Source organism: Melanostigma gelatinosum (assembly GCF_949748355.1).
Source record: "Melanostigma gelatinosum genome assembly, chromosome: 2".
Classification (NCBI taxonomy): Eukaryota; Metazoa; Chordata; class Actinopteri; order Perciformes; family Zoarcidae; genus Melanostigma; species Melanostigma gelatinosum.
The window spans coordinates 26,580,156-26,603,025 of record NC_136635.1 but is presented as its reverse complement, the minus strand read 5'-3'; the positions used below and the strand labels follow the sequence as shown (position 1 = coordinate 26,603,025).

The 22,870-nt window shown below is 46.4% G+C and overlaps 1 protein-coding gene across 4 annotated transcripts; it reads right to left on the bottom strand.

Moving 5' to 3' along the window:
* Positions 1–365: 365 nt before the first annotated feature.
* On the bottom strand, positions 366–21,357 carry sema6d (semaphorin 6D). 4 transcript variants are annotated; one of them, XM_079292400.1, is made up of 20 exons: positions 21,266–21,357; positions 14,713–14,884; positions 14,048–14,159; positions 12,889–12,949; positions 12,563–12,625; positions 12,362–12,463; positions 12,096–12,186; positions 11,731–11,850; positions 11,304–11,392; positions 10,295–10,512; positions 10,073–10,204; positions 9,286–9,441; positions 8,665–8,835; positions 8,185–8,325; positions 7,879–7,956; positions 7,702–7,760; positions 7,063–7,119; positions 6,362–6,544; positions 4,302–4,543; positions 366–4,184 (listed from the first exon to the last, which is right to left on the bottom strand). In XM_079292400.1, exons 2-20 carry the CDS (start codon positions 14,834–14,836, stop codon positions 3,054–3,056), a joined length of 3,330 nt encoding a protein of 1,109 aa, XP_079148526.1. In that variant the 5' UTR covers positions 14,837–14,884; positions 21,266–21,357; the 3' UTR covers positions 366–3,053. The 4 variants fall into 4 exon arrangements, with proteins under 4 accessions (XP_079148526.1, XP_079148527.1, XP_079148528.1 ...); XM_079292401.1 differs by lacking the exon at positions 21,266–21,357 and adding an exon at positions 20,298–20,413; XM_079292402.1 differs by lacking the exon at positions 7,063–7,119.
* Positions 21,358–22,870: the final 1,513 nt, after the last annotated feature.

Here is a 22,870-nt window from a genome sequence, read left to right as displayed (position 1 = left end):
CACATGCTATCTGGTGTGGTTGACTCTGCGCTGGCCTCAAACTTCAAAACAACTCAGCTCTAAAAATAGTCTCAGGCTCTTAATCATTCGGCCGACTCTTCCTGTCTCAGATAGTCAACTTACAGAACTCAGCCAGGACACATTACCCACCCAAGTTATGCTGTAAGTACCGAATGCATCTCATGGCTCTTAGGCTGAGTTCAAAGGACACCGAGCATCTGACTATTAACTCTTTGCAGCTCTCCGTCATGCCCTCTCACACCAGAAACACACAACATAAGAGCCGACTTATGAAACCCAGCCAGGCTAAATTACATGTCGTCGACATAAAAAAAAAACCCCAAGACCACTCTTTCTGTGCCATAATGTTTTATTTCAACTATACATGCCGTGTTAAAAAAATCAACAAAAAATATCATGAAACAAAGACCATCATTATTATTTACACATTCACAGTACAACTTTACAACATATCTACACGCTGAAATACTCTGGAGATCATATGTACAGCTGGCCTGGCATCACCATGTTTGCACAGTATTCAAATCAAAATGACATGACAAAATCCGGTTCTTCTGCACAGACACAGAGCTCAGACTGGAACATAAAGGCTTCAATTTAGATTGCAACAGAAAGACCCCGTTCATATTGCAACGTACAAGGCAGTTGAGCGTTGTATGTCGAGTGTGTATGTTCGTGTTGTCGAGTGTGCATGTGTCGAGTAGAAAAGAGCCCAGAACACTGGTAAGATGACGGGCAGAAAGTCTTTACATACAATCATCACTTGTAAACAAAATGTGGCTTTCGGGTTAAACAGGCAACTGACCCTCGGATAGGATTGCAGATGTCACCCCAACTAATGTACCCAAGAGAAATGATCCGGCACTACTGACCAATGGAAACAATTCCTGTCACTGCAATATCCTGGGGGGGGATTCCGGATTCTGTGTGACCACCGCCCATGGCGTTCATGTGAACACTGTGTTAATACATTGGCTGTGGGCAGGATGTGCTGCGTGGAGCCGACTGCTCCACGCAGCAAGATCTAACCACCCTACATCCCATCGTCAAGGAAATACATTCACTGCATGGCACCTCTGTGTGGTGGATTAACACCATTCTTTTCAACACCGGCAGTAAAGGAAAATAATTGATTTATACCGCAAATAAATGTTTTCACTGGCCTTTTGTGAGACTAGCATTCACAAGTGGAGTGCCTGTCAGTCAATTTCTTTCCCGCATCACTTCGGTTTGTGATTTTTCCAACACATCCTGCTGATTTTCAAAATGCTAAGTACAAAAATTGTTGATATAGTATGACAATAACATACAGAGGACTAATTGACATTGCCAATATTATATACTGTCGTAACTCATTTTGTGAATAAGGCACACAATGCACAGATTCAGGTTCACTTGCCTAAAAATATTTATACTCATTTGTAGTATTTAAGTATATACAGGATCTTGTCATTCCCAGCATGACTCATTTGGACACATTGGTAAATTGTTGTGTTGATTGTACACTGGCCACTCTCGGGGAAGCTGCACAGGGAACACGGGCTGCAGAACCAGCACGGCAGATGACAGAGGTGTTACATCCATGTATTGTTCTAGGGTCAGTTTAATATACCTTTTTAATAGCATTAATGTCGAAGGACAATTCTAGTGTTATCGTATTAGGGGACACACAAGATTAACGGAACAGAAGTGCCCTGACATGTTGAATTCATATACATGGGCTTAACCATTGGTGTTGCTTTAGTGTCGTATGGTAAAATCTTTAAATAACACAGTAAAACATTATAAAGGCAAATCATTTTGTTCAAAATTAATTTATAGAATGAGATGAGAAATGTATGTTTTTTTCTTAATACCATTGCTACATGAAGAAAGAAGTCTCCTGAACCACCAGTATAATTCCTACAAAGGGGCAGTGGAGGTTAGGGGAGTTTTCAGTACTGGAGAGAAGCATTGTTTCCAATATATCAGATTTAACAGTGTGTTTGGTTGCTGAAAACTGTACTTCTTGGCCTCTGCAATATAACATGCACACACACACACACCCACTCACAAACAAGCAGATGTGCACACCCATATCAAGGGCTATCCCAGTCTGGTAGAGAAAGAAATGCATCCAGGACAAACGCCACTGTCTCAAACCAATAGCAGCAAATACTAAATCAAATGTCCAAGTGAGTTACAGAGTTTCCTGTCCCAGCATGACAAACTTCACTTCATCTTAACCTAATTACCAAAAACACCATAGAATGACACAAAAATATGAGTTAATCTCGGTTCAGATGGGTCAGAAAAGACCAACGGTGTGATGCTATTATTGAAACGAGACAGTGACTTAGGTCTTAGACAGGTCTTAAGTTGCATCCTCTGGCATGTGGCCACTCTTGATAAACAAGTGTGAAGGCTTAATAAGTGTACTGCCTGTACACAAACCTGCTTCCCAATCAACCAACACACACAATCACATTCATTTGCACTCCTTTTCTCTGTTCGCTTGCTGCTTGATTCAGCTGTCCATGGTCGTATCTGAAACACACACACACACACTTATCATTTTTGGATTTCCCTCTCCGCTGCCCCCAGCCATCCTACAAACAAAGGCCTACCGCTCCTCTTTGTTCAGTTCACATTAGTGGGAAGACAGTGCTCAAGGGCAGTGACAAATAAGACCCATTCTTCAAGTATTCCACGGCTTTAAACCCAGCACTCCACACACAGACGCTGTAGCGGTCCCAGCTGGTGTCCTAAACCTCGTACCTAATATTGGAACGGGAGACACCCAAGCCCAGATAAGGGAGGGAGATGGAGATGTAGGGAGCAAAAAAAGCCCCAAGGAGTATCTTTGGCCACGTGTGATTTTCCCTTTTTCAGCGTGAGTGAATGTGCATATCATTTAAAGGGCGAACACACCTCAAGTCGATACACAAACACACACTAGGCCCTACCCCATCTGTAGCCCCTCCCCCCAAGCCCTCAGGGCTCAAAGCTTTACAGTCGAGGCCAAGCGCTCACTCAGAAGTGTCCATGCTCTTTTAATAACTGTACTTGTTGACCACTCGCATCTGTGGAGTCTGTGGTGAAAACCCATTGGGTTTAGGGGGCACATCTGGCTTTAGCGATGGGGTTCGTTGAAGCCCTGTGCGAGGGAGTGAGCCATACCCACTGTAGCTCTGTCGGGGAACAGAAGATGGGTGGGCTGAGTGCATTCCCGCCCCCATCACTCCGCCTTCGGAGTCAAGTCTGGAGGGGGGTGTTGGGGGCATGTAACCCCCTCTGTTCATACTGTGTTGGCGAGACACAGACACCCCCATGGTTACCCCATTTGGCGAGGTGGATAAGGAGTGCCTGTGAGAGGCACTCCGGTGGAGTTGATACCCCCCTCTTTGCCTCTCCAGGGTGCCCCCCATGCTCAGGCTGCCCGTTGGCGTTGTGGGAGTGCTGGGCAGGGGTACATCAACCCTCTTGGTGGGGCTGTGCCTCGGCAGGGAGGAGGAGGGGGAGTACAGGGAAGCTTCACGGCTGGGAACCATGGGGGGTAATTCAGTCAGTTCCTCCATGGGCTCCAGAGTGAGCTGTTGCCTTGGCCGAGGCCCCGATCCCTCTTGAAGAATGGCCTTGGGGTTGGCCACTGAGTCATTAAGGTGTTTTAAAAGGTCATTTAGGGTATTTCTGGCATCCACAGACCTTTTCGGGTCTCTCCTACTTCCCTTAGAGTCTGGGTTCCTCGGCTTCCTTTCAGACGAATGCGGCAGTGTATCATCTCCATTGTCAAGGTTAGAGTGGTCATGTGTGGCATTGGGCAGGACAACCGCACTTGGGATGTGGGAGTGTCCCAAGGCGAGGTGAGGGTGGTTGGAGTTGGAGTTAGGAGGAGCACCAGCAGAAGAAAGAAGGAACTGAGGACTCTTGGCTGATGAGTTGGACTCCTGACAAGGTCCGCTGGCCTTTGTGTGAGCCCTCTCCCACTGGTTATTGATGGGCTGCAGGCTTTTCTGCTGAAGCACAGGGGTGGACTCAGGTGTAGGCAGGGCAGCCAGCTCAGGGGGCTGACAGCCGTCCCGCAAGATCATGGTCTTGGTGTCTCCGTTGGGTGAATTCAGGTCATTGCCGTTGCTCAGCAGATTGGTGTACATCTTCGGAGAATCAATGTTGGTTTGGTACTCCTACGAATGTGACGATACAAAATCAAAAGAGTAAGATTAGACAGTTTCACATATCTTGTTTAATCACTCATCTCACCAAAATGTGATACACCATTGAAGCTGGTTTTATGGCTGTACCTTTACAGGGCTGTCAAAGAGGCCATTGAGCTTGACAAAGCTTCCAGTGGAGTCGGAGCAGGACGGTGCAGACTCTGCATCCTTGTGGACACGTCTTGGCTTACGGAGGAATGAGTCTCGGTAGCAGAAAACAATCAGACCAGCCAGGAGGGCACCCATGAGAAACGCAGCAAACACGCAGGTGATGAGGATGTTCATGTGGACCATCTGGTTGGTCTCACCTGCTTGGTTATCCCACACTCCTAAAAAACATCGAAGCATTGTTTAACCCCCTGGTGTAAAGAGTCAAAGTGCTAAGTGAAGCACCCTTCCCCGTTTCACAGCAGAAACGTACATGTGCGTGTGAGAACACCTCCATGCATGAGTTTCTGATTTTATACCTCCCCCCATACAAGGATCCAGTCAACCATAACTATTGACACATTCCTATTCATCTCAAGCCCAGATGAAGAAGAAATATGGTGAAAATTGGCAGAAGCTGTTAGGTACCCACATCCATTTCACCATCTATGGAAAGCAGTGCTATGTTAGTTCAGAAGGGAAGACTTAAAGTGTTGCCGTGGTCCACGTTCCACTAGTGGCTTTCTGTCATGCGTCTAACCACTACCAAAGGGTTAGGAGTGCACTGTGATGAAGAGCCAAATCAATCTGTTGGTACAAGAGCAAGACCCAGCAGGAAGTTGTTCAGAGTAAAGAGAAGCAGCTCCTGCTGCTCTACTGGAAGTTTGTTAGTAACCACAGACATTAAAAGAGTTAGTCATCCACCGTGCGGCCAAAATAGTGCTGTTGCAAAGCAGGCCCAGTCAATGATCTACCAGCCGGGGTAAAGTGTTTCTAGAGCTAGGGTGCGGTCGAAAAGTCCTTTTTGCTTAGGAAGGTTCCTAACTGAGTGAAATGAAACAGAAGTATCTATGTGGCTGCCATGATAAGAGCTGTTCAAATTCTCTAAATGCCAAAGAAATGTGCTTTCTTTCTTAGCTCCTTTAGCATCGGAAACTCTGGATTTTCCTTCAGCAAAGGAAAAGAAGATAATGCCGTCCCACAATTCCCTCCGGCAGGAACATTTAAAGTGAGCATTCGGCCATCCATGAAAACAAACGATATTCCTATCTTGCACAGGTTTACCAATTATTTTCTTGCATTCATTAACCAATGCGATTCATGTTGATAAATGAACAATCCTTTCGTTTTACTTGGTATGTATTTTTTTTTTACTTCGAACATGTAACAAATAAGTCAATTTTAAAAAAGAATACGAAATGTAATGAAAAGTAAATACAGCAAACTGTCATTCTCAATAAAAACAAAAACAAGCTAGGCCTATGCTAGATTATTCATATTGTTAAAAAGCTAAATATTTTTCACACACCTCGAGTGAAGCAGCCCAAAGAAGCTCCTTATATAGCCTGTATGCATAATAATAGATTTCGGCGGGTCATGTTTTAGTTTTTGCCGTTGTAGTTTCGTCATAGCAGACCTACGTCAGTGACATCTGCTGTCGCATCATAATTGCGTAGCTTAGTGAAAGTGTAGTCGGATTCTCTAAGCACCACGGTGGTCTTTTCCCAACTTCTCATGAATTCTCCTTGCGATCTTTCCTTGACCCCATGACATTTTCCACAGAGATTTTTGGACTTTTCGACTGCAGCCCTAGAGTTAAAATAAATCTATACTGGCAGAGACACAAGCTGAACCCAAACAAAATATTTGAAAGAAAACGTTATGAGAACAGTGAGTGTAGGGTTTAATGATTAGAAAACTAGGATTAAATATGTTAAAAGAACATAAGGAGGTGTGAAAGAAAGAAAACAACAATAACATAAAAATATAATGTGTATACCAAAATACATTATGTATGAAAATGATTTTGAAAAAGAGACTCAATTTGAATCTGCCATGTTATCTAACGGAAACACTAAATAGCTGGCAATGTGTGCATGTGTGTGTTTGCTTATGTGAGGCTATGTGTAGATTCACATTTGTGTGGCTTAGTGAAAGTTGTTGGCAGCTATCAGATCCGAGTCATTGCAGCATGTTGGCTGCCTCCCTGCGGGCCTTACCCTCTTGGCCCCCTGGGATAGAGTCTAAAGGATGGGAGGTGGCTGGGTCATCCTGCAGCGCAAGGTCTGAGCCGTAGAGCTCTGGACCAGGCCCAGAGCTGGGGCTCTGAGTGGGTATGAGTACGGGGGGGTCTATGGGCCCACTGGGGTGGACTGTGACTGGCGGTGATGAAAACTCCATGTCTGTGGTGACAAACAAATTGTTAACAAACTGTGCAGACGTGGGTAAAGCATACTGTTATTGTCCCGGTTAGTAGGCATGGGCATTGCGGAATTTTTTAAGGTTAGTTAGTGTCTGACAAAATAGGGAATATACCTTATCATAGTTCACATTCACAGACCAATGAAAGCACATTTTTTGTTTTTTTGTTTAGACAATTTGGAAGGGGAAAAGGGAGGGGATACAGCGGTTCAAGGACAAGTCGGTACACAACAGTAAGGATGCCAACGAATGGTGGGTGGGCATGCAAGAGAGAGGAGGAACAGGAAGTGATGAGTGAAAAGGAGGACTTGAATCTGTGCTGAGATAGAGCACCGATGTCGCCTATGAGTCTGTTGTTTGTGACGATGAGAATGAAGCAGGTGATTAGCATTTGGGAGGTGTTTGGTGAGAAAAGATGAATGGTGGTAGTGCTGGAAAGACAGGGTTGGAGATGCTGAACTCAAGGAAAGAAACCATTTGAGTAAAAGATCAAACTAACCAGAGGTAGGGTCGCCAAATGATTTGTAATCTGGCGCTGATGTAGTGCCCAAAAACGCTAAAAGAATTAAAAGGACAAGAAATCAGTATAAAGGAATTCAGGAGTAAACACGTAAATTCCTAAGAGACACTAAGAGTGCAGTTTATTTGGTTTAATAATAAAGACATAAAGCACCCGCTAGCAGTGTCCTTTTCTCACTGGAGTCAGTGGAGGCCCTCTGGTTCTGATCAATACCGAGGTTCAGCCGGGGTCATGTTTAGTTGGTACAAATGAAGGAAAAGGCATTTTGCGGTAAAATCACCAAAGGCACATTTTCTGGCCATCGGAAATCTTCAGACCTCCACCATTTGCACCGGCTCAACATGACCCATACTTGTACATGTCCATGTTTCTGCCTCACAGGTGGCATAAGTTACAGGTGACCATGTACTGTATGCAAATGTTTGTGTTAATACTGCACATAGACTTATGTAGGGGCAAGTTACTGGAGTGGTTACTGGTGTGAGTGTGCAGGCTCATGGTGTGTGGGGATGAGTTTGTGTGCATGTATGTGTCCGTTTACATGTATCTGTGTGTGTGTGTGTGTTTGTTGGCATGTGTCTTAGGATAGACGGCATGGCATGGAGATGAGATTCGTACCATTGCAGTCTCCCAGGTGGGCAGTGTTTCCCAATTCAATGTCTTGCTCATATCCAGTCCTAAAAAGAGAGCAAAGAAGAGATGGATGGATGAATCAAAGAGTTGCAATAAGTCTTTATCTCATTTTCTCATCGATAATATTTGCACTTTATATCATAGGCTGAGGCATGAACTCACAAAACACCAGGCTGTATCCTCTCACAGGCCCCATGAGGCACCCAGCCACAGTAGGGATCCCTTGATGCAATGCAGGACCTGGAGCCATACAAAAACACACCATCAGAACACCGGGTTTAATCATTCTGGGAAGTGCACTATAATCATTTATGACTGACTGAACATTAACCAAAAGGCATAAGGTGAAGCGGTTATCATTCCCTTTTATGGCATTTACTGAAACACAAAACAATAAAGTCACAAACCTAGGACCGGCGGTACAGAGAGCATCTTAACCCCCTACGTGTGCATCAGCGCGCCACTTACTTGTGGCAGGACGAATGCCTTTCACAGCGACTCAGGGGAATTCGGATGACACAGCTTGAAAAGGCGACATACAGGCTGTGTGCCTCTTTGTCCACGTGCAGCGAGAGGACACGCTTGTCATCCTCATGGTTAGACAGGCACCTGGGACGGGAAGAGAGAAACCCGATCAGAGGTTTATCAGATAAGTCTGTCTACTGTTTCAGTCTCAGTAGATTTAATCACTTGTTAGCTGGAGGAGTCGCATGAGCTTTCTCTCACAGTTTAACCTCTAACACACCACGTGGGGCGTGCTCTCGTCCACAAATGAGCACAAAAAAAGACATCAGACTCCTACTGTGCATGCACAGAAAGCCGACTGACGCGGCCATCTGTGCCAGGATGCTTCACTTCAGGAGTTGCTGACTCCTCGGACAGAAGGGGAAGAGAAATGGAGAAGAGAGGCAGAAAGAGAGCGAGGGTGAAAATTGAGTGTATTCATACTTGGCCCCGTTGAAGACATCTATCTCCTCCAGAAGCAGGCTGTCATTCAGAAACACGGAGGTCTTGGCCAAAACCTTGAGGACAACCCCAGACTCGGCCCCGATGAACACCACTGTGTGCTTCTTGTGAGGTCCTGCTTCGTTGTCCACAGCCAGCGCTGTCAGTCGGTACCTTCACACACAGCAGAGGAGCGTGTGTTACTCACAGTGGGGGGTATCCCATTCAAAACAGGAGAGTCCATTTTGAAGAAATGAATCACTTCGGCTCTTACACAGTAAATTAAGAGACGTGTCAACGTTGATATCTCCTTGTGTGACACAAATGGGTGTCGAGCCTCAATACTTTTTCAGTGCTGTTCTGACGGTGTCTGTGGCATTGAGTGTTGAACGTCTGCTTGGCCAAGATTTAGTTTGTTTATTCTTAATCACATTATAAGATAGCTTTGTTAATTTGATACTATTTTACTTGGGCAAAGTTCTTGGGAGAGTTTCTTGTGATAGGACAGCATTAAACGTTGATGTAATGAGAGAAGTTTTGCATATTGCGGTAAAACATACAAATTAATTTGTTCCTAAAAACTACGGTCCTAAAAAAGGTATCAGAACGGAGGTATTGCCATACCTGACGCGAGTCTTGGTGAACCAAGGCTCTTCCCCAATAGAAGGCACAGCTGTGTCCATGAGGGGGTGGGACTTGATGAACTGCAGGGTATCGTCCGGGAACTCGATGGAGCTCTTTAGGGACGCAGCTGGACCATGACCCGCACAGCTCCCGGGTCTAGGATGAAGGGTGCACACGAAGAGAGAGCCAAAGGTCAAAGATCAGCCTATACGATCACACACCGGGGAGTAATAAAAGCGTGTATTGAAATGGGTGAAAAGTGCAACGAGAGGGTGGGGGGGGAGAGGAGCAGGTGCTTATTAGGATCACAAAAAGGCCTCAGCTGGCAACATAAAATATACATATGCATGGTTATCCTCCATGAATGATTTACCGGGGTAATGAGGTGCTTCGTGGACTTTGTGTTTTGGACACAGGGCAGGGCTGCAAATATACGTGCTGACTGTAAACAGGTTAAATATGCAACGCGTCTAATTATGCCAAATTAATAATTTAATCATCAGCAGATGGTGAATGTGTGTGCTGGGTCAAAGCTAATAACTTGGTCCCTTACTAGTGAAAAAGATGTGACGTCATTCTCTTTAACCCATACAAAGAAGGGTTTAGAAAATAGGAAAGAAATGTCAGGTGTTAAACAAGCTGCGGAGTCAAAAGCCAAGGTATAAAACCTGAAATCCTTTTTTGATTTTTAAACATTGCTTTTTGTTTTTGCTGTCTTGGCTCTGTGTGCTTCGGAAGGTTTAGAATTTGTAAATTCTCTTTTGGAGAAGAAAAGTGTAATCCGTACCGAGGTCTGGGCAGCTTCTCCTCTGGAAATGGAGTCCACACGGAGTCGGGAGTCTTCTGCTCTTTGAACCGTCCCATGAATACCGCCTCTATGTCGGCCATGGAGAAGGCACACACTGCTGACCCTGGGATACTGAGGAGAAAGACATACATCAATGTAACATCCACGTATGACTCCTGAATTTCGTATTTGCCTGAACAGCCAACAGCAGCCGGGGCTCACCTGTTCATCTGTGTGGTGAACACACCCACCACCGAGGGTTCTCCGTTGATGTTGATGATGTCAGTGATGGACTGAAGCACGTCGAAGTAGAAGAAGGACTCCCCTGGCACCGAGCAATTGAGCCTCGCCTTCACGAAAGACGTCCAGTGCTTCTCCAGCACCCGCTGCGACCCGCCGACGTCGTTCTTACAGATCCGGGCCACCCGGGAATACACAACCTGCGAGGTGCAGGGGTTTAAGAGAGAGGCGAGGGGAAGAGGAAGGCAGCTGAGCGAAGGTCACTAAAAACACTTCAACATGCTGAATAAAACATCTCCGTCCTGTAGCAAACACACGCCCCCATCTTTAACGTTGTGTGCGGAGATTTTTCACCCTGACTGGAGCAAACGTCTAAAAATAGAACATCCCATTGGCCTCGACTGGCCCGATGCAGCGCCATGTGAATGTGTGTTTGATTGCACTTATTACCAAGGCTTAGAGTATGAATGAAGTGTGTGAAGCGGTTGGTTTTAATTATTCACCAGCGCAAACCTCCATCGGAGGCCACGTGTCACCCAAGCATGAGTAGGGTTGAAATATTTAGTGGCTGGTGGTTGATGGAGGATGCCGGCTTCCTGCGGCTCGGCCAGACCGGCTCAGGACGAGGCACGGATGGTAAAAATCTGAAGTTGGCCTCAAACGTGGAGCCTCCTAATGCCCTCTGCACGTGTCGTAGGTAGTGGCAGACGCAGAGCGCACATCTCCGGGAGACAAATCCTCTCACTGTGTCATGGTTTTACATTCCTAGAACATTCCCAGCAAACACTGGCTGTTGAAATTCCTCATGTACTCTACTGCGATGCACTGTCATCGCCTGAATGGGCCCCATTACCACTGGGGCCATTTGTGGCAGAAACGCACGCACTGAGGGGGGTGTAAGCCTTTTTTTTTTTTTATGTGGATAAAGGCCTGCATACTGTATCCGTGTGGAATATGTAATGCATTATAAACGGCAGGTGTGCTGTCTTACCTTGCCCAGATTGCTGTGCTCGACCGCAATCTCCCGGTAGAAAAAGTACACATAATTCCCATACTCTGCTGCGTGCAGGAAATGAGGTTCTGAGGGAGAGACAGAAGCAGAGAGTTGAAGTGTATTTCTGCACCGTCACCACCACTGTGCATGTTGAATATTTCAGGGATTTGTACACGGCTGTAGATGACTGGGGGTGACCTAGATTTCCTGGGAGAGAACGGGCCATATCCCCGTGGAGCTTGGCAAGGCAGGAGAGCTCTCTATCGATCTAAAAACAGCTCTGACAGCCACGTACATGCAGACACCATGCGAAGGCACCATGGACATTTAGACGGCTGTCAGGCGGACACGCGTTTTCTCCGGGAAAGAGAAGGAGAGAGAGAAAAAAATAAAGATTGAGAGTGACGAAGAGGCAATGGCTTACCTTTCAGCCATTTGGAGTCGTATTTGATGGTCCTCAGGGCTGATCCATCACCCATACTGCGATAGATGACAGCATCACTGGCCTGGAAGTCAGCTACAGTTGCCGAATACAGCTTCCCCTCTAAAAAAAGGCGATACAAAACAAGGAGTACAGTCACCAGAAAGTAGGATACACTGCTCGTCAATGCTGTGTTGTTTCTCTTCTTTTTAAAAGGCTTGATTGGCTACGGTGTTATCGCTGCAGGCAGAGTTTTACTGTGGCAAAGACACAGAGGTGATAATGAGAGCGCGAGTAGGAACCCATTAGTTCTTCTCTGGAAGGACTAACTATGTGCAGAGGCGTGCGTGCGTGTGTTTGAACCGTACCAGCGAAAAGGGCAACGTTGGTTTGCTTGGAGTCAAACGGGCATCGTGCCAGTCCATTGATCTCCTCTCCATCAAACTCAAGGTTATCCAGCTGAAGGGAACACAACAATCAACCGAAACTTTAAACATGTTTTTGTCAAGGGACACAGCGAGAACAAACCCACACAGAAAAACACAAGTCAAACTGGGCCGAAGATAAGAAGATAAAACTCAAATGACTGAAAGTGCACATCTGAGCATGCGAGGCCCTGCCCCCGGATACTGACCCTGTAGTATCGGCACATGGGGTTGAAGCCGTTGGTACCGCAGATGAACACCAGGTCGTCGTTTCTGGGAACCAGCACTTTGATGAAGTTGTGGCACTCGTCCTGAAAAGCGGACACACACAACATGGCACAGCGTGTTTAGAGGCAGCTAGCTCCGCTTCCCACAAACCCTCTGTCTGGGAATGGCCCTTTGATACGTACTCTGTGTTTTCCCTTGACGGCACAGGTGTCTCTGTCAGATTGGCCCGATCGCCATGTTAGCTTCTGTGAAAAACAACATGGGAGCATTAGACGCAAGCACGGCACACCACTAACACACATACGCTCGCGCACACACTCACACACACACACACTCACTGTCCTCCCTTTTCCACTCTCTCATTTTACAACCTGTCCAGTTGGTGATGAATGGCTCTGTGTTGTCTCCAGAGCCCTTTTAGTGTGTGTGTGTGTGTGTGTGTGTGTGTGTGTGTGTGTGTGTGTGTGTGTGTGTGTGTGTGTGTGTGTGTGGATTGAGAGAATCTTACCCTGTAAGGAATGATCTCATTCCTGTAGGATTCTCTCAGACTGACCAGGTACACCTGATCTCTGTGGACAGACAAAACACACGGCTCAGTCACACAGCACAACCATCGCTGCAACACATTTTCAATGTTTTCTGTTTTAAAGATTCAAAATCTGGGGCTTTATCGGTGTCGTTTTCGAATATTAATAAAAGTGTAAAAATTCGGATTAAGAATGAATTCAGGTCTCGACATCAAAATACCATTTTCAACACATCTATGTGGTTTAGTCTTTTCTTGTTTTCACATTCTTAGAGGGACTCTTATGCATAATCAGCAACTCATTTGCATTGTTTCCCCAATTATTCTACTTATTAGCCATTATGAGAATATTTCAATGCGTGGTACTTGTCATTAGATGATGTCATTTACTGGGAACTATGCTTTTAGCTGCTTCTACTTTTTGGTTCGCAGTAATATAAAGTCCTTGGGAAATGAGTTTAAACCAATTTCTCCGGGTAGATATCTGTCAGAACCTGAAAATATTCATATTCTAATGTCTGTATTATGTGAACAACAAACAGGGTGTTGATGCACAGTGAATTGTTTTTGTGAAAACCTGGCTGTCCTCTCCGCTCTTCCATTTTACACGACGACCACTTATTGTTCCGATGATACGTCGGTTATAAAAAATGTAATAAAACAATGAGAATCCAATTCCATCAACCCGTAGAGAACAACATTTTGCTTCACGTTTAGTGAAAACATCTGACTACCCCAAACTGGCAAAAGGAGGATCCACCTGAAAACAGAGATACATGTGGCGGTGATTACAGCGGCTCCAGAGGTGGGAGTTTTATACTGGAGATGTCGAGCTGATTTCCTGCTCCACTATTAGTGCTGGCGGTCAGATTATTCTCATGGCCCATAAATACCAAAAAAAGACATGTAAAGATGCCAAGAAATCCCTGACGGAGCGTGAGGCCGGCACGATAGACGCTCTTTCTCGATCAATACCGGCCATATACATCAGATGCAGGCCCAGAAGCAACAGATCCAATAACACTAAGAGCTCCCCCCCCCCCTCCCCCCTTTACGCCACTGTTTACCTGCCAAGGAGTGACGGAGTGTATTGGTGTGGGGGATGTGTGAAAGAGATAATGTGTGTGTGTGTTGAGTTTACCTGCCAGCGATGAACAGAGTGTCCTGTATCTTGGTCATCAGCTGAAAGTCAAGGCGATGCTGTGACTCGTTGCCAGAGGGCCTGCCTCTGAACACAGGGTACCGCCGTGCAACTGTGAAGACATCACACACGCACACACGCTGTTAGCGGGGAAACTCGTGGTAGAAGCTGACACTCTTGCACGGGAAAAAAACAAAACACACACACACCTCTTGCTACTTTTAACTGTACTGGTCTGATTAGGATGAAATATGCTGTGTGTGTGTGTGTGTGTGTGTGCTTTATACAAATCCTGCTGCAATTACGGTGTAAAGATCTACGGTATGTTGTGTGTAATTATATCTGTGTGTCGTTGTGTTTTGTTTGCACGTTGGATAATGGCTGCCTGTGTCAGCACATCTCTCTGTTGTCCCAGCACATCACGGAGATGAGAATGAAATCCACTTCATGCTACAGCTGACCATGGAGCAGATTGATTTTATGACTATGAATATCGCATGCCTGAACTGCTGACACGGCTAGAAAAGGGAGGCTGCCGGCGTTTGTTCCGCGCGTGACTGGAGTGAGTAAAAAGTGTACGTTTCCGTGGAGGATCCGTGGTGACTTTTTCAGCGACGTCGCCGTAATTGTAACCGCCGGGCTCGTTTGCGTGCGCGTATACTCACAGTGTGCGTCCACGACGTCGAGGGGCACGGTGTCCTCGGGGAAGCTGACTGCGAGGAGAGTGCGTGAGGCTGTCAGCAGCAGCAGCAGCAGCTCACTGAGCAGAAGCACAGCTCTCTGGCCCATGGCTGCTCACAGACGACACTTCCTGTTTCACTCTAGTGGAGATGTTACCTGCGAACACACACACAATGCATGCTTTTATTGCTGAACACATGTCATGTTTAACCTTCTGTGAGTGAAACAATGAAAAAGGGGACGAATTTCCGCAGCAACGTTTTTCTCCCTTTTCTCGCCGATGCCCGCCAAACGCTGGTGAAATACAAACATAAGGCTTCCGTAATGCCCTATCGTGCTTATTGATGACTGAGCTCTCAGCGGCAGAGCTTGGCGTTTCCCCTCTTCCTCCCTGCTGCATCTGCCGTCTATGGGAAGGTCAGCCAAGTGACCGGTGGGGTGTCTCCGTGTGTGTCGGATGCAGCGGAAGTCCACACTGTTAGAAATGTGTTGGGCCTGCTGTCTCTGTACATCTGTGCTCCCATTGGTTTGTCCTGGGCCAGGCTCAACACCAATCGGCACATTGCAACTTCATCACCATCACCAGTGGAGCCTCTGCTCTGACCTTAGCTGACTTCTATTAGCGCTCTGACTGTTATTGCCCGTGCCTTTCCTCGGGGCGGGCGAGCGTTATTGCAGTGTAGGGCTTCACTGAGCTTCGTCTTTCGGACGATCAAGTCATATACAGTTGTTTTGACGCGGTCGTATTTTTTGATGGTTACTAGTTTGTACTGCGTCTGATTGTAGACATGATACAGCAGCAACTACATTGGTAATAATTTATTGTGGGAGTGGAAGGAGTTTAGTGTGTATGTTAGTGCACGGAGGAGTGCTTTAGAGACAGACTGTGTCTGTGCATATTAATGATCGGTGTACATTCAAATATTTATAAGGCAAACAAATTATTCATGCAGGCAAAGCCTGAACGGATATAAACAATTTACCGGCAGACGTCACACAGGCAGAGGGATGGATTAGCTGGGAGCCCACTGTGATATATACACACACACACACACACACACACACACGCGGCTGCACATACATTATCACCCCTTCAAATGGTGTAATGCAAAGACTGATGTATGTGCACGCACACAGACACACACACACACACAGTATTGACTCCTTTTTCAATTAGCCCCAAAGCACACCTGCTCCAGTGCTGTCTGTGGGCCTTGCCTGCCAAGCCATTAGTGCTTTGATTGATCCACACAGGAAGCACAGCAGATCCGCAGCCAGAAAAAGGCAGTCTATGGACTCGACTATATCCCTGTAGCCATGTGAGAACTTTTTAACTCACAATCTGGTCACTTTCATCTCGTAAATGGCTGGAAATATTTGTTTTATTTGAATCTTTCCAAACACTTTTAGTTTACGTCACTAAATGAACTGTAACACACGCGGCCGTCAAGTAGAAAACTCTGTGACGTGAGGCGTTTAAAGGCGTGACAGCCTTTTGTCAGTGTTTGTGGATTACATGGGCTCATACACACATTGGCTGCACTGCCTTAGAGCCTACATGTTGATACAAAGCGCACAGTGCGTTTTCCAGGCATTAATGATCCAATTTTGGGCTGAACAGTTCCTGTACGATGATGTGTCACTAAAAAGAATGAATGCGGTGGAGATGGAAGCGGAGCAATACCCGCGTGTTTCAGTCATCAACAATGTGTAATCATGGCTATTCAGCACTCTGTGGGATGCTGAGGCCTTTGAAAGAGCAATGTCATTATGACTAAGTAATGCAAGGCCTAGACAAGAAAACACTTCATCTCAATTAGTCCACTTAATAGTTAAATTACAGGTTTGGTTTTTTGACGAAATAGAAAGATTGAATCCGGGCCTATACCTCCCTATAACTGAAAACATCAATGATGCTGGCACAGTCACGATCATCTCATCTAGATACAAATGCATCTCTGGACACAAACAATCTACAGATCTATGCACACAGGCTCCCACATCATTACAGAAGGACAACTGTCAGCAGCTTCACCTCAATGACAAATGATGACACTGCTCTGCAGAGAGAGAGAGACTGTGGTGTTCTTTAAAAGCATTGCCGCTTATTGTTTTTACGACCAGGTTCAGACGCTCTCACACCAAGAAATGTGCTCTATGAAAACCAAAGCAATAAATTGACAAATTCCTGGGAGAAGCCAGGGACAGGAATAGATACCAAATGTATAATAATAGAAAAAAAAGTGGAGCCATGAAAGGTAAACAAACCAAGCTTCACATTTCAATTCTATAGTGCTATCATACAAGCTGCAGGCTGTGCCTCCACTCCGAACTGTGTTCACGCGTAAATCATTTCCTCGGTTGTCAGAGTTTCGAGTCCTGCTCTATATCCCCTCTTCTTACGCACACACCGCTTTTTCCCCCCCCCCCTGCCATTCTCCCTCTCTAAAAAATTCAGGAGAAAAACACCCCCAACGAGAGGCAGAAGCTCAGCTCCCATCTCCCATGATTCCTTGCATGGTAACAGCCGCGCCGTGGAGGCGAAGGCTTCCCTCCGAAACTTTAATGTAAAACAGAAACAGGAGACATCCAGAGGTCAGCGATCTAAAATTACTTCTCAATCTCTAGTGAGCCCAGCATGTTTTCTATTGACTATGCCTTTGCGCTCTCTGGTTCCTGCCCTCCAGTGCGAGTGTGTGTGTGTGTGCATGCACACATATATGGGCCTCAACAAGCCTAGAGATGCTGGGCTTGTCACGCAACTCGGTGCCATTTAGCCTTGCCTCTCTCTACCTCTGTTATTACAGGCTTTTCAATGTCCTACAACCACGCACTCTCCCTGCTGATGTTGTTGGCTCAGGCCCATGGTGTTAAACACGGGCAGGGGGAGAAGAGGAGGGGGTCTGGTGGATTGCTATTTCTACTGATGGTGGGTCTGTAGCCCAATTCTGGTAGTTACAGTTGAAGATTTAGTGTTCCAAGCTTTAAATGATGGATTAACACATTCTCCTTTTATCCGTGCTTTCACTGGCACATGTCAGCCATAACCTCTCTCCCACCGCAACACTGAATGGATGTGATTTCGCAGGGAAGTCCTACTGGGAGGAATTGGGGCTAATAAAAGGGAGACAAATAACAGTGGTGCGTGAGGTTTCGTAGATAGTGTGCGAGTGCGATGGGTGGATGTAATCCCAGCAGAACAATGGCTGGTGCTCGAGGCTGCTAGGCTTGTCAACGTGCGGCGTACTGATCTGTAAACCTAACGCCACAGGGAATCAGATAGCCCAGGAGTTCCGTTTCAGGCATTTTTACTCTTCACGCTTGGCGTATATCTGTCTAAATCTGTGCACGCAGCGTCCAAAACTGGACGCGTCCTATAACCCGGTCGTCTCAACTCTCAACTGCTCTGAGAAAGTAATCAAGAAGCAGCCACACAGGAGAGTGAGTCAGCCAGATGATTAGAGCAGCCGCCACACGGGCCCAGAAATGATTACTACTCCTTTTTCCTACTTCAATAATAACCACTGGCCCTAATCGCGTGCTATTTGCCTAAGGATCACTTCTGAGGGGCTTGGTCGGACTTGTTGCTTCAGAGACTTGGCAGAAGGAGAGGGCTGTGCCACCCTAAACCCTGCTTCCCTCCCTTTCTTCTCCACCTTGGATAGAGGCAGAGTGAAACAGGAGAAAGGCTGTTCTCAGCAGTAGTTCTGCTATAGTAGTGCACAAAAGGGGCTGAGCTGCAGGTGTGACCAGGAAACAAAGGGGGCTTTTGGGAAAGTCAACACAATAGAGCCCCACCCCCGGTCAGTGGACCTACATTCGGGAGAGCTGTTCTGGGGCTCCTAAAAGGGGGTTCTGGGGGGGACAAAGCAAACTATAAAAAACATACTGACTCCAAATGCTGCGCACAGGGTCAAACTTGTATCTCTCAAACCAATTTAGCATCGAACAATCCGGTTCCAAAGCAGCAGTTTAGGGCGACGATAAGGCACACGGCGGAAAGGGTTAACACTGATCAATGCATGGTTCAATGGCGGTTGTTCCGGGGTTACAGCCGGCTGTAGCGGGGGTTAACGGGGATCGTTCTGGTCGCTGGGTTCTGACCCCGCGGCCGGTGAGGTGAAGTGAGGCGCAGCCAGCTGTGCTGCCAACTAACCCTCGGCTGGTTCGGCTGTTCGACCTGGCCGGAGTGTGGTGCTCCTGCCAGTATCACGTTTGTAGGTTCCAGTAACTAAGCTGAGGTTCTCCTCTCTCTGACGCTCCAGAGTTTAATGGAAATGTACACATCTGTGGGCTTTACAGAGATCTGCTCTGTTTTTACATCTGTAAAGGGACTGCCGTGGTATGCGAGAATAGCATGAATACATTTCAACTTCAATTAAATTTGACTGTGCACTTTTTTTGCAAGAATTAATTTAGCACAGCAGACTACTTTAGATGAAGCCCAAATGCTCCATCTCCCTTTGCTCATTTACTTCATTCGGCCACATTTCCTTAAATAATGAGACACAGCAGAACAATTCCTAAAACTACTCTACTCCCACTGAAATGCCTCCTTATGAATCCAATGAACCAGTCTAATTATCTCGGTCTTTAACTCATTATTCTTCTGTTTCTCTCCCTTCAGTCGGTGGTCATTTTTCAAGTTTTTTTTGCTTGGGGATCTTCTGCTCCTTTTGCGCACACAATCCATGCAGCAGCCCTGGCTCTAATGCGAGCATTGTGCGGACTGGGGCGTAAAGGCATTCAAGGTTTATCCGTGGTGAATCTTTTCAGAGCCCTTTACTCCACATGTAGGACTCATACAAAAGACAACAAAGACGCGGGGGACAGCGGTGGAGTGACAACTGTGATGGGGCTGCGCTTAACTGCCTCCACGGCACCCTGCGGGTGCAGGGCTGGGCTCTCGCGCTGCTCTGCCTCCCAATAAAAGGGTTACGACGAGCGCTTCTCCAATTTATTATCCAATATAATACCATAATGAAATTGGGAATACATTAAATAGATTAAAAGGCATCCGCGAGACAGCAGTAAACAACCTTCAAGTCAAACCGAACGTCCTACTCGTCTTTTATTGTTGAATATTGGCCAGCATGCTCCGTACAATCACGTCCTTTACTCCTTTAAGTTGATTTTCATGAAGTCGAAATGTCAGAAAACACTTTATTTTTTATAAATGTATGCCTTTTGAATCATTAACTCAACTAGGAGCAATACACAACAGAAGAGGTGAGGTAGTATGACTGCAATTGTAGGAAAATACGGACACTTCTCTGCGTGAGAGATCTGTTAAAGACCAACACTGGCCTGGCTCTGATTTTACTCTCCATGAATCATAATATATGCGAACATCTGTTTTTAAAATTGGAATATTTTTACTTTGAAATCCAAGCACTTGGTTCCCTTGTATATATTATGTTCACAAAGTAGCTCTCCGGGTCGCAGAACACAGTGGAGGTGTGTCCCTTTTTAAATCCAAATGCCCGTCTTAATAAAAGCTGCAGCACCGAGTGTGTCCACGAAATAAAATTCACTATGTCAACAATTGAAAACCATCGAGGACACCTACCTTGCGTGTCCGAATTCACTCGTGAGTGGGGCACTCCGACTGAATGTCATACTCCTTTGGTAATCCATTTAAGAGAAAACACCCAGCATGGAATATTCCTGTCATTTTAAGCTCCACGCGGACCCCACTTTTCTCTTTTTTGATCCAGTTGCGCACAGATTTCAGCTCCGCTCGCCACAAACGAGCATTTTGACTGGCTGCTCTGTCTCCGTCCCCGGGCCCCTGCGCTCTGATGACTGATCTTCAAAGACGGTGCCACGACCACACAAGCCCCCCCCCACACAAGCCCCCCCCCCCCTCCCTCCCTCTTACACCGATACACCAGCCCCCTTCCACCACCATTAACTTTGGAAACCAGAGGGAAAAGACATAAACATTAACGACGCGCTATCCTCACGATACGGCGCGCTCTGACTTCATGTCCATTCATTGATTTAACGCTGATTAAAGATAATAGAGGGCGTGTGGACTGATGGAGAGCATGATATCGCACATATCCGCCGGAATACAAGAGAAACAAATGTACACAAAGCTTATTTCTGTGCTTGTTTATCCCTCTAGCACTTTCCGCTTCACCAGTTTGATGCGTGCAACTCAAAGAACACAATGTAACAAAGATTTCTGAGAAGCTGTCCAACAAATAAAGAGGTGACTTTAAGATGTGGTTTACCCTCCGTTACACGCTTTAGGAGCGCTGGAAAAACCGCTTCGGAGCAGAGCAGGACAGATAAACGGTGTCGGTCGCGAAAGGAATGAATGAACAGTAAATCGCATCAAAGCATGAGTAAAAATAGTCGGGGCTCGAACTATTTCTGTCCTGCGACCATCGGTTTTGCAGAGCGACATAGAGACGGGGTCAAAGGAAATATTTAGTATCCCAGCAAAGACTTCTCTCTAGTTTCCCCCCTCGACTTTCACTGCGTAATGCGGCGCAACAAAGTAAATCCACGTAGCGGCGAGAAACTCACCTCATCTGAATTGCTTATTTTGTATCCTTTTGTGTGGCTGTAATCCCCCAGGAAAATATGTATTGTGCGCGTCGTAGTGAACCAACTTCTCCTGGCTGAGAGAAAAACAAACTAATGCACGGCAAATGGTGTAATTCGACCCGTGCTAAATCAATCCATCCAGAGAGAGAGAGCCACAGCCTACCAATGAGCAGCGCTCTCGCTCCAGTCCCTCCCCCCGCCGACCATCTCTCCACACTTTGGTTCGGGCTCCGCTCTGGCTTCCTTCCTTTCTTTCCTAGAGCCCAGAGAGAATGAAAAAAGCGACCCCTCCCTCACAGTTCTCCTCCTGTGTGACCCCCGTATTGCACCACCCCCCCCCCCCCTTCCCCTCCATTCTGTTAAACCCCATCCCCCAACTCCAAGTCAGCAAGAGCGCCTAGTAAAAATCATGAAACGGAGTAGAGTAAAGGTTTAAGTCTTATAACTCCACAAACTCATACGTCATGTATTCTAGCAAACGGCTGTAACTTCCTAATGTACCACATATATGTTACAAATGTCACACTGCAAATATTATTGTGCACTAGAAACACAAATTGTTTTGTTTGAGCTACTTCCATTCACAGCGTTAGGCGATCTACACGTGTGTGTACACGTCAGTGTGAGTGCGTGTTCCCCGTATGCATGTGAAGCCGAAGTCGTCATCGAGCGCGTCCTGGTTGGTCGTTCCCAACCAGGTCTGCAAGGCCGGACAATGGAGGCCCATTTGCACCCCATTAGAAAAGCAGGTTAGCAGATGTGTGAGAATCCGTCCCAAGCGAACATCCTCACCCCCACGTACTCACACACACACACACACACGCACACACACACACACACACACACGCACACACACACTTCTGACAGCCCCCATTATGAGCTGCGAAAGTGGGATCTGCATCTCAATACTTGCACAGGAAACACTAGTTTGCACTGCTGATCTGCCTGATCCCAGTTTGGCACTTCTTGCATGTCTTTGTTCCCACTTGTCCCTCACTTGTCCCACCCTCTTCCTCTTTTCTTTTTTTAGGGGGGTTACTAGTTCTCGATATCTAGGCTCTTCATTTCTTTTTCCTCTGGCCTTCTATAGTTCTTCTTTTTTTCCCTCTCCAATCTCGCCAAGGTTATCTCAACAGATAGTCTGTTTCTTCTTGCCCCTCATGCTTCAATCTCGCCACTCGACGTGTCGTTCGGTCCTGGGTTTCTTATGTGCGATGTCCCTGTATCCCGTGGGGACTGAATCAGCACGAGCATCTGTTATGGTGATAGAGGGGGAAGATGAATAGATCAATGTGTCGAAGGTTTGTGCAGACGCAGGTACTAGGAGTGTCGGGGTGGGTGAACACATATGGATCTGTGGGTGTCTGGTGATTGGTGGGTGTATTGAGTGGTCTTTCTTTCCCGTGAATTGACAGTTTTATCATGGGTGTAATGGCAATGTGATCTCAGAAGGTTTTAATGGGTTTGGTGCACTATTGTTGGCTTTGACAATTCTTAATCAGCTTGTAGCGTAATTATTTTTGCTACTAACATGAACTGTCACCAACCCAAAGAGAGGCAAAGGATAAACCATGGCTTCACTGT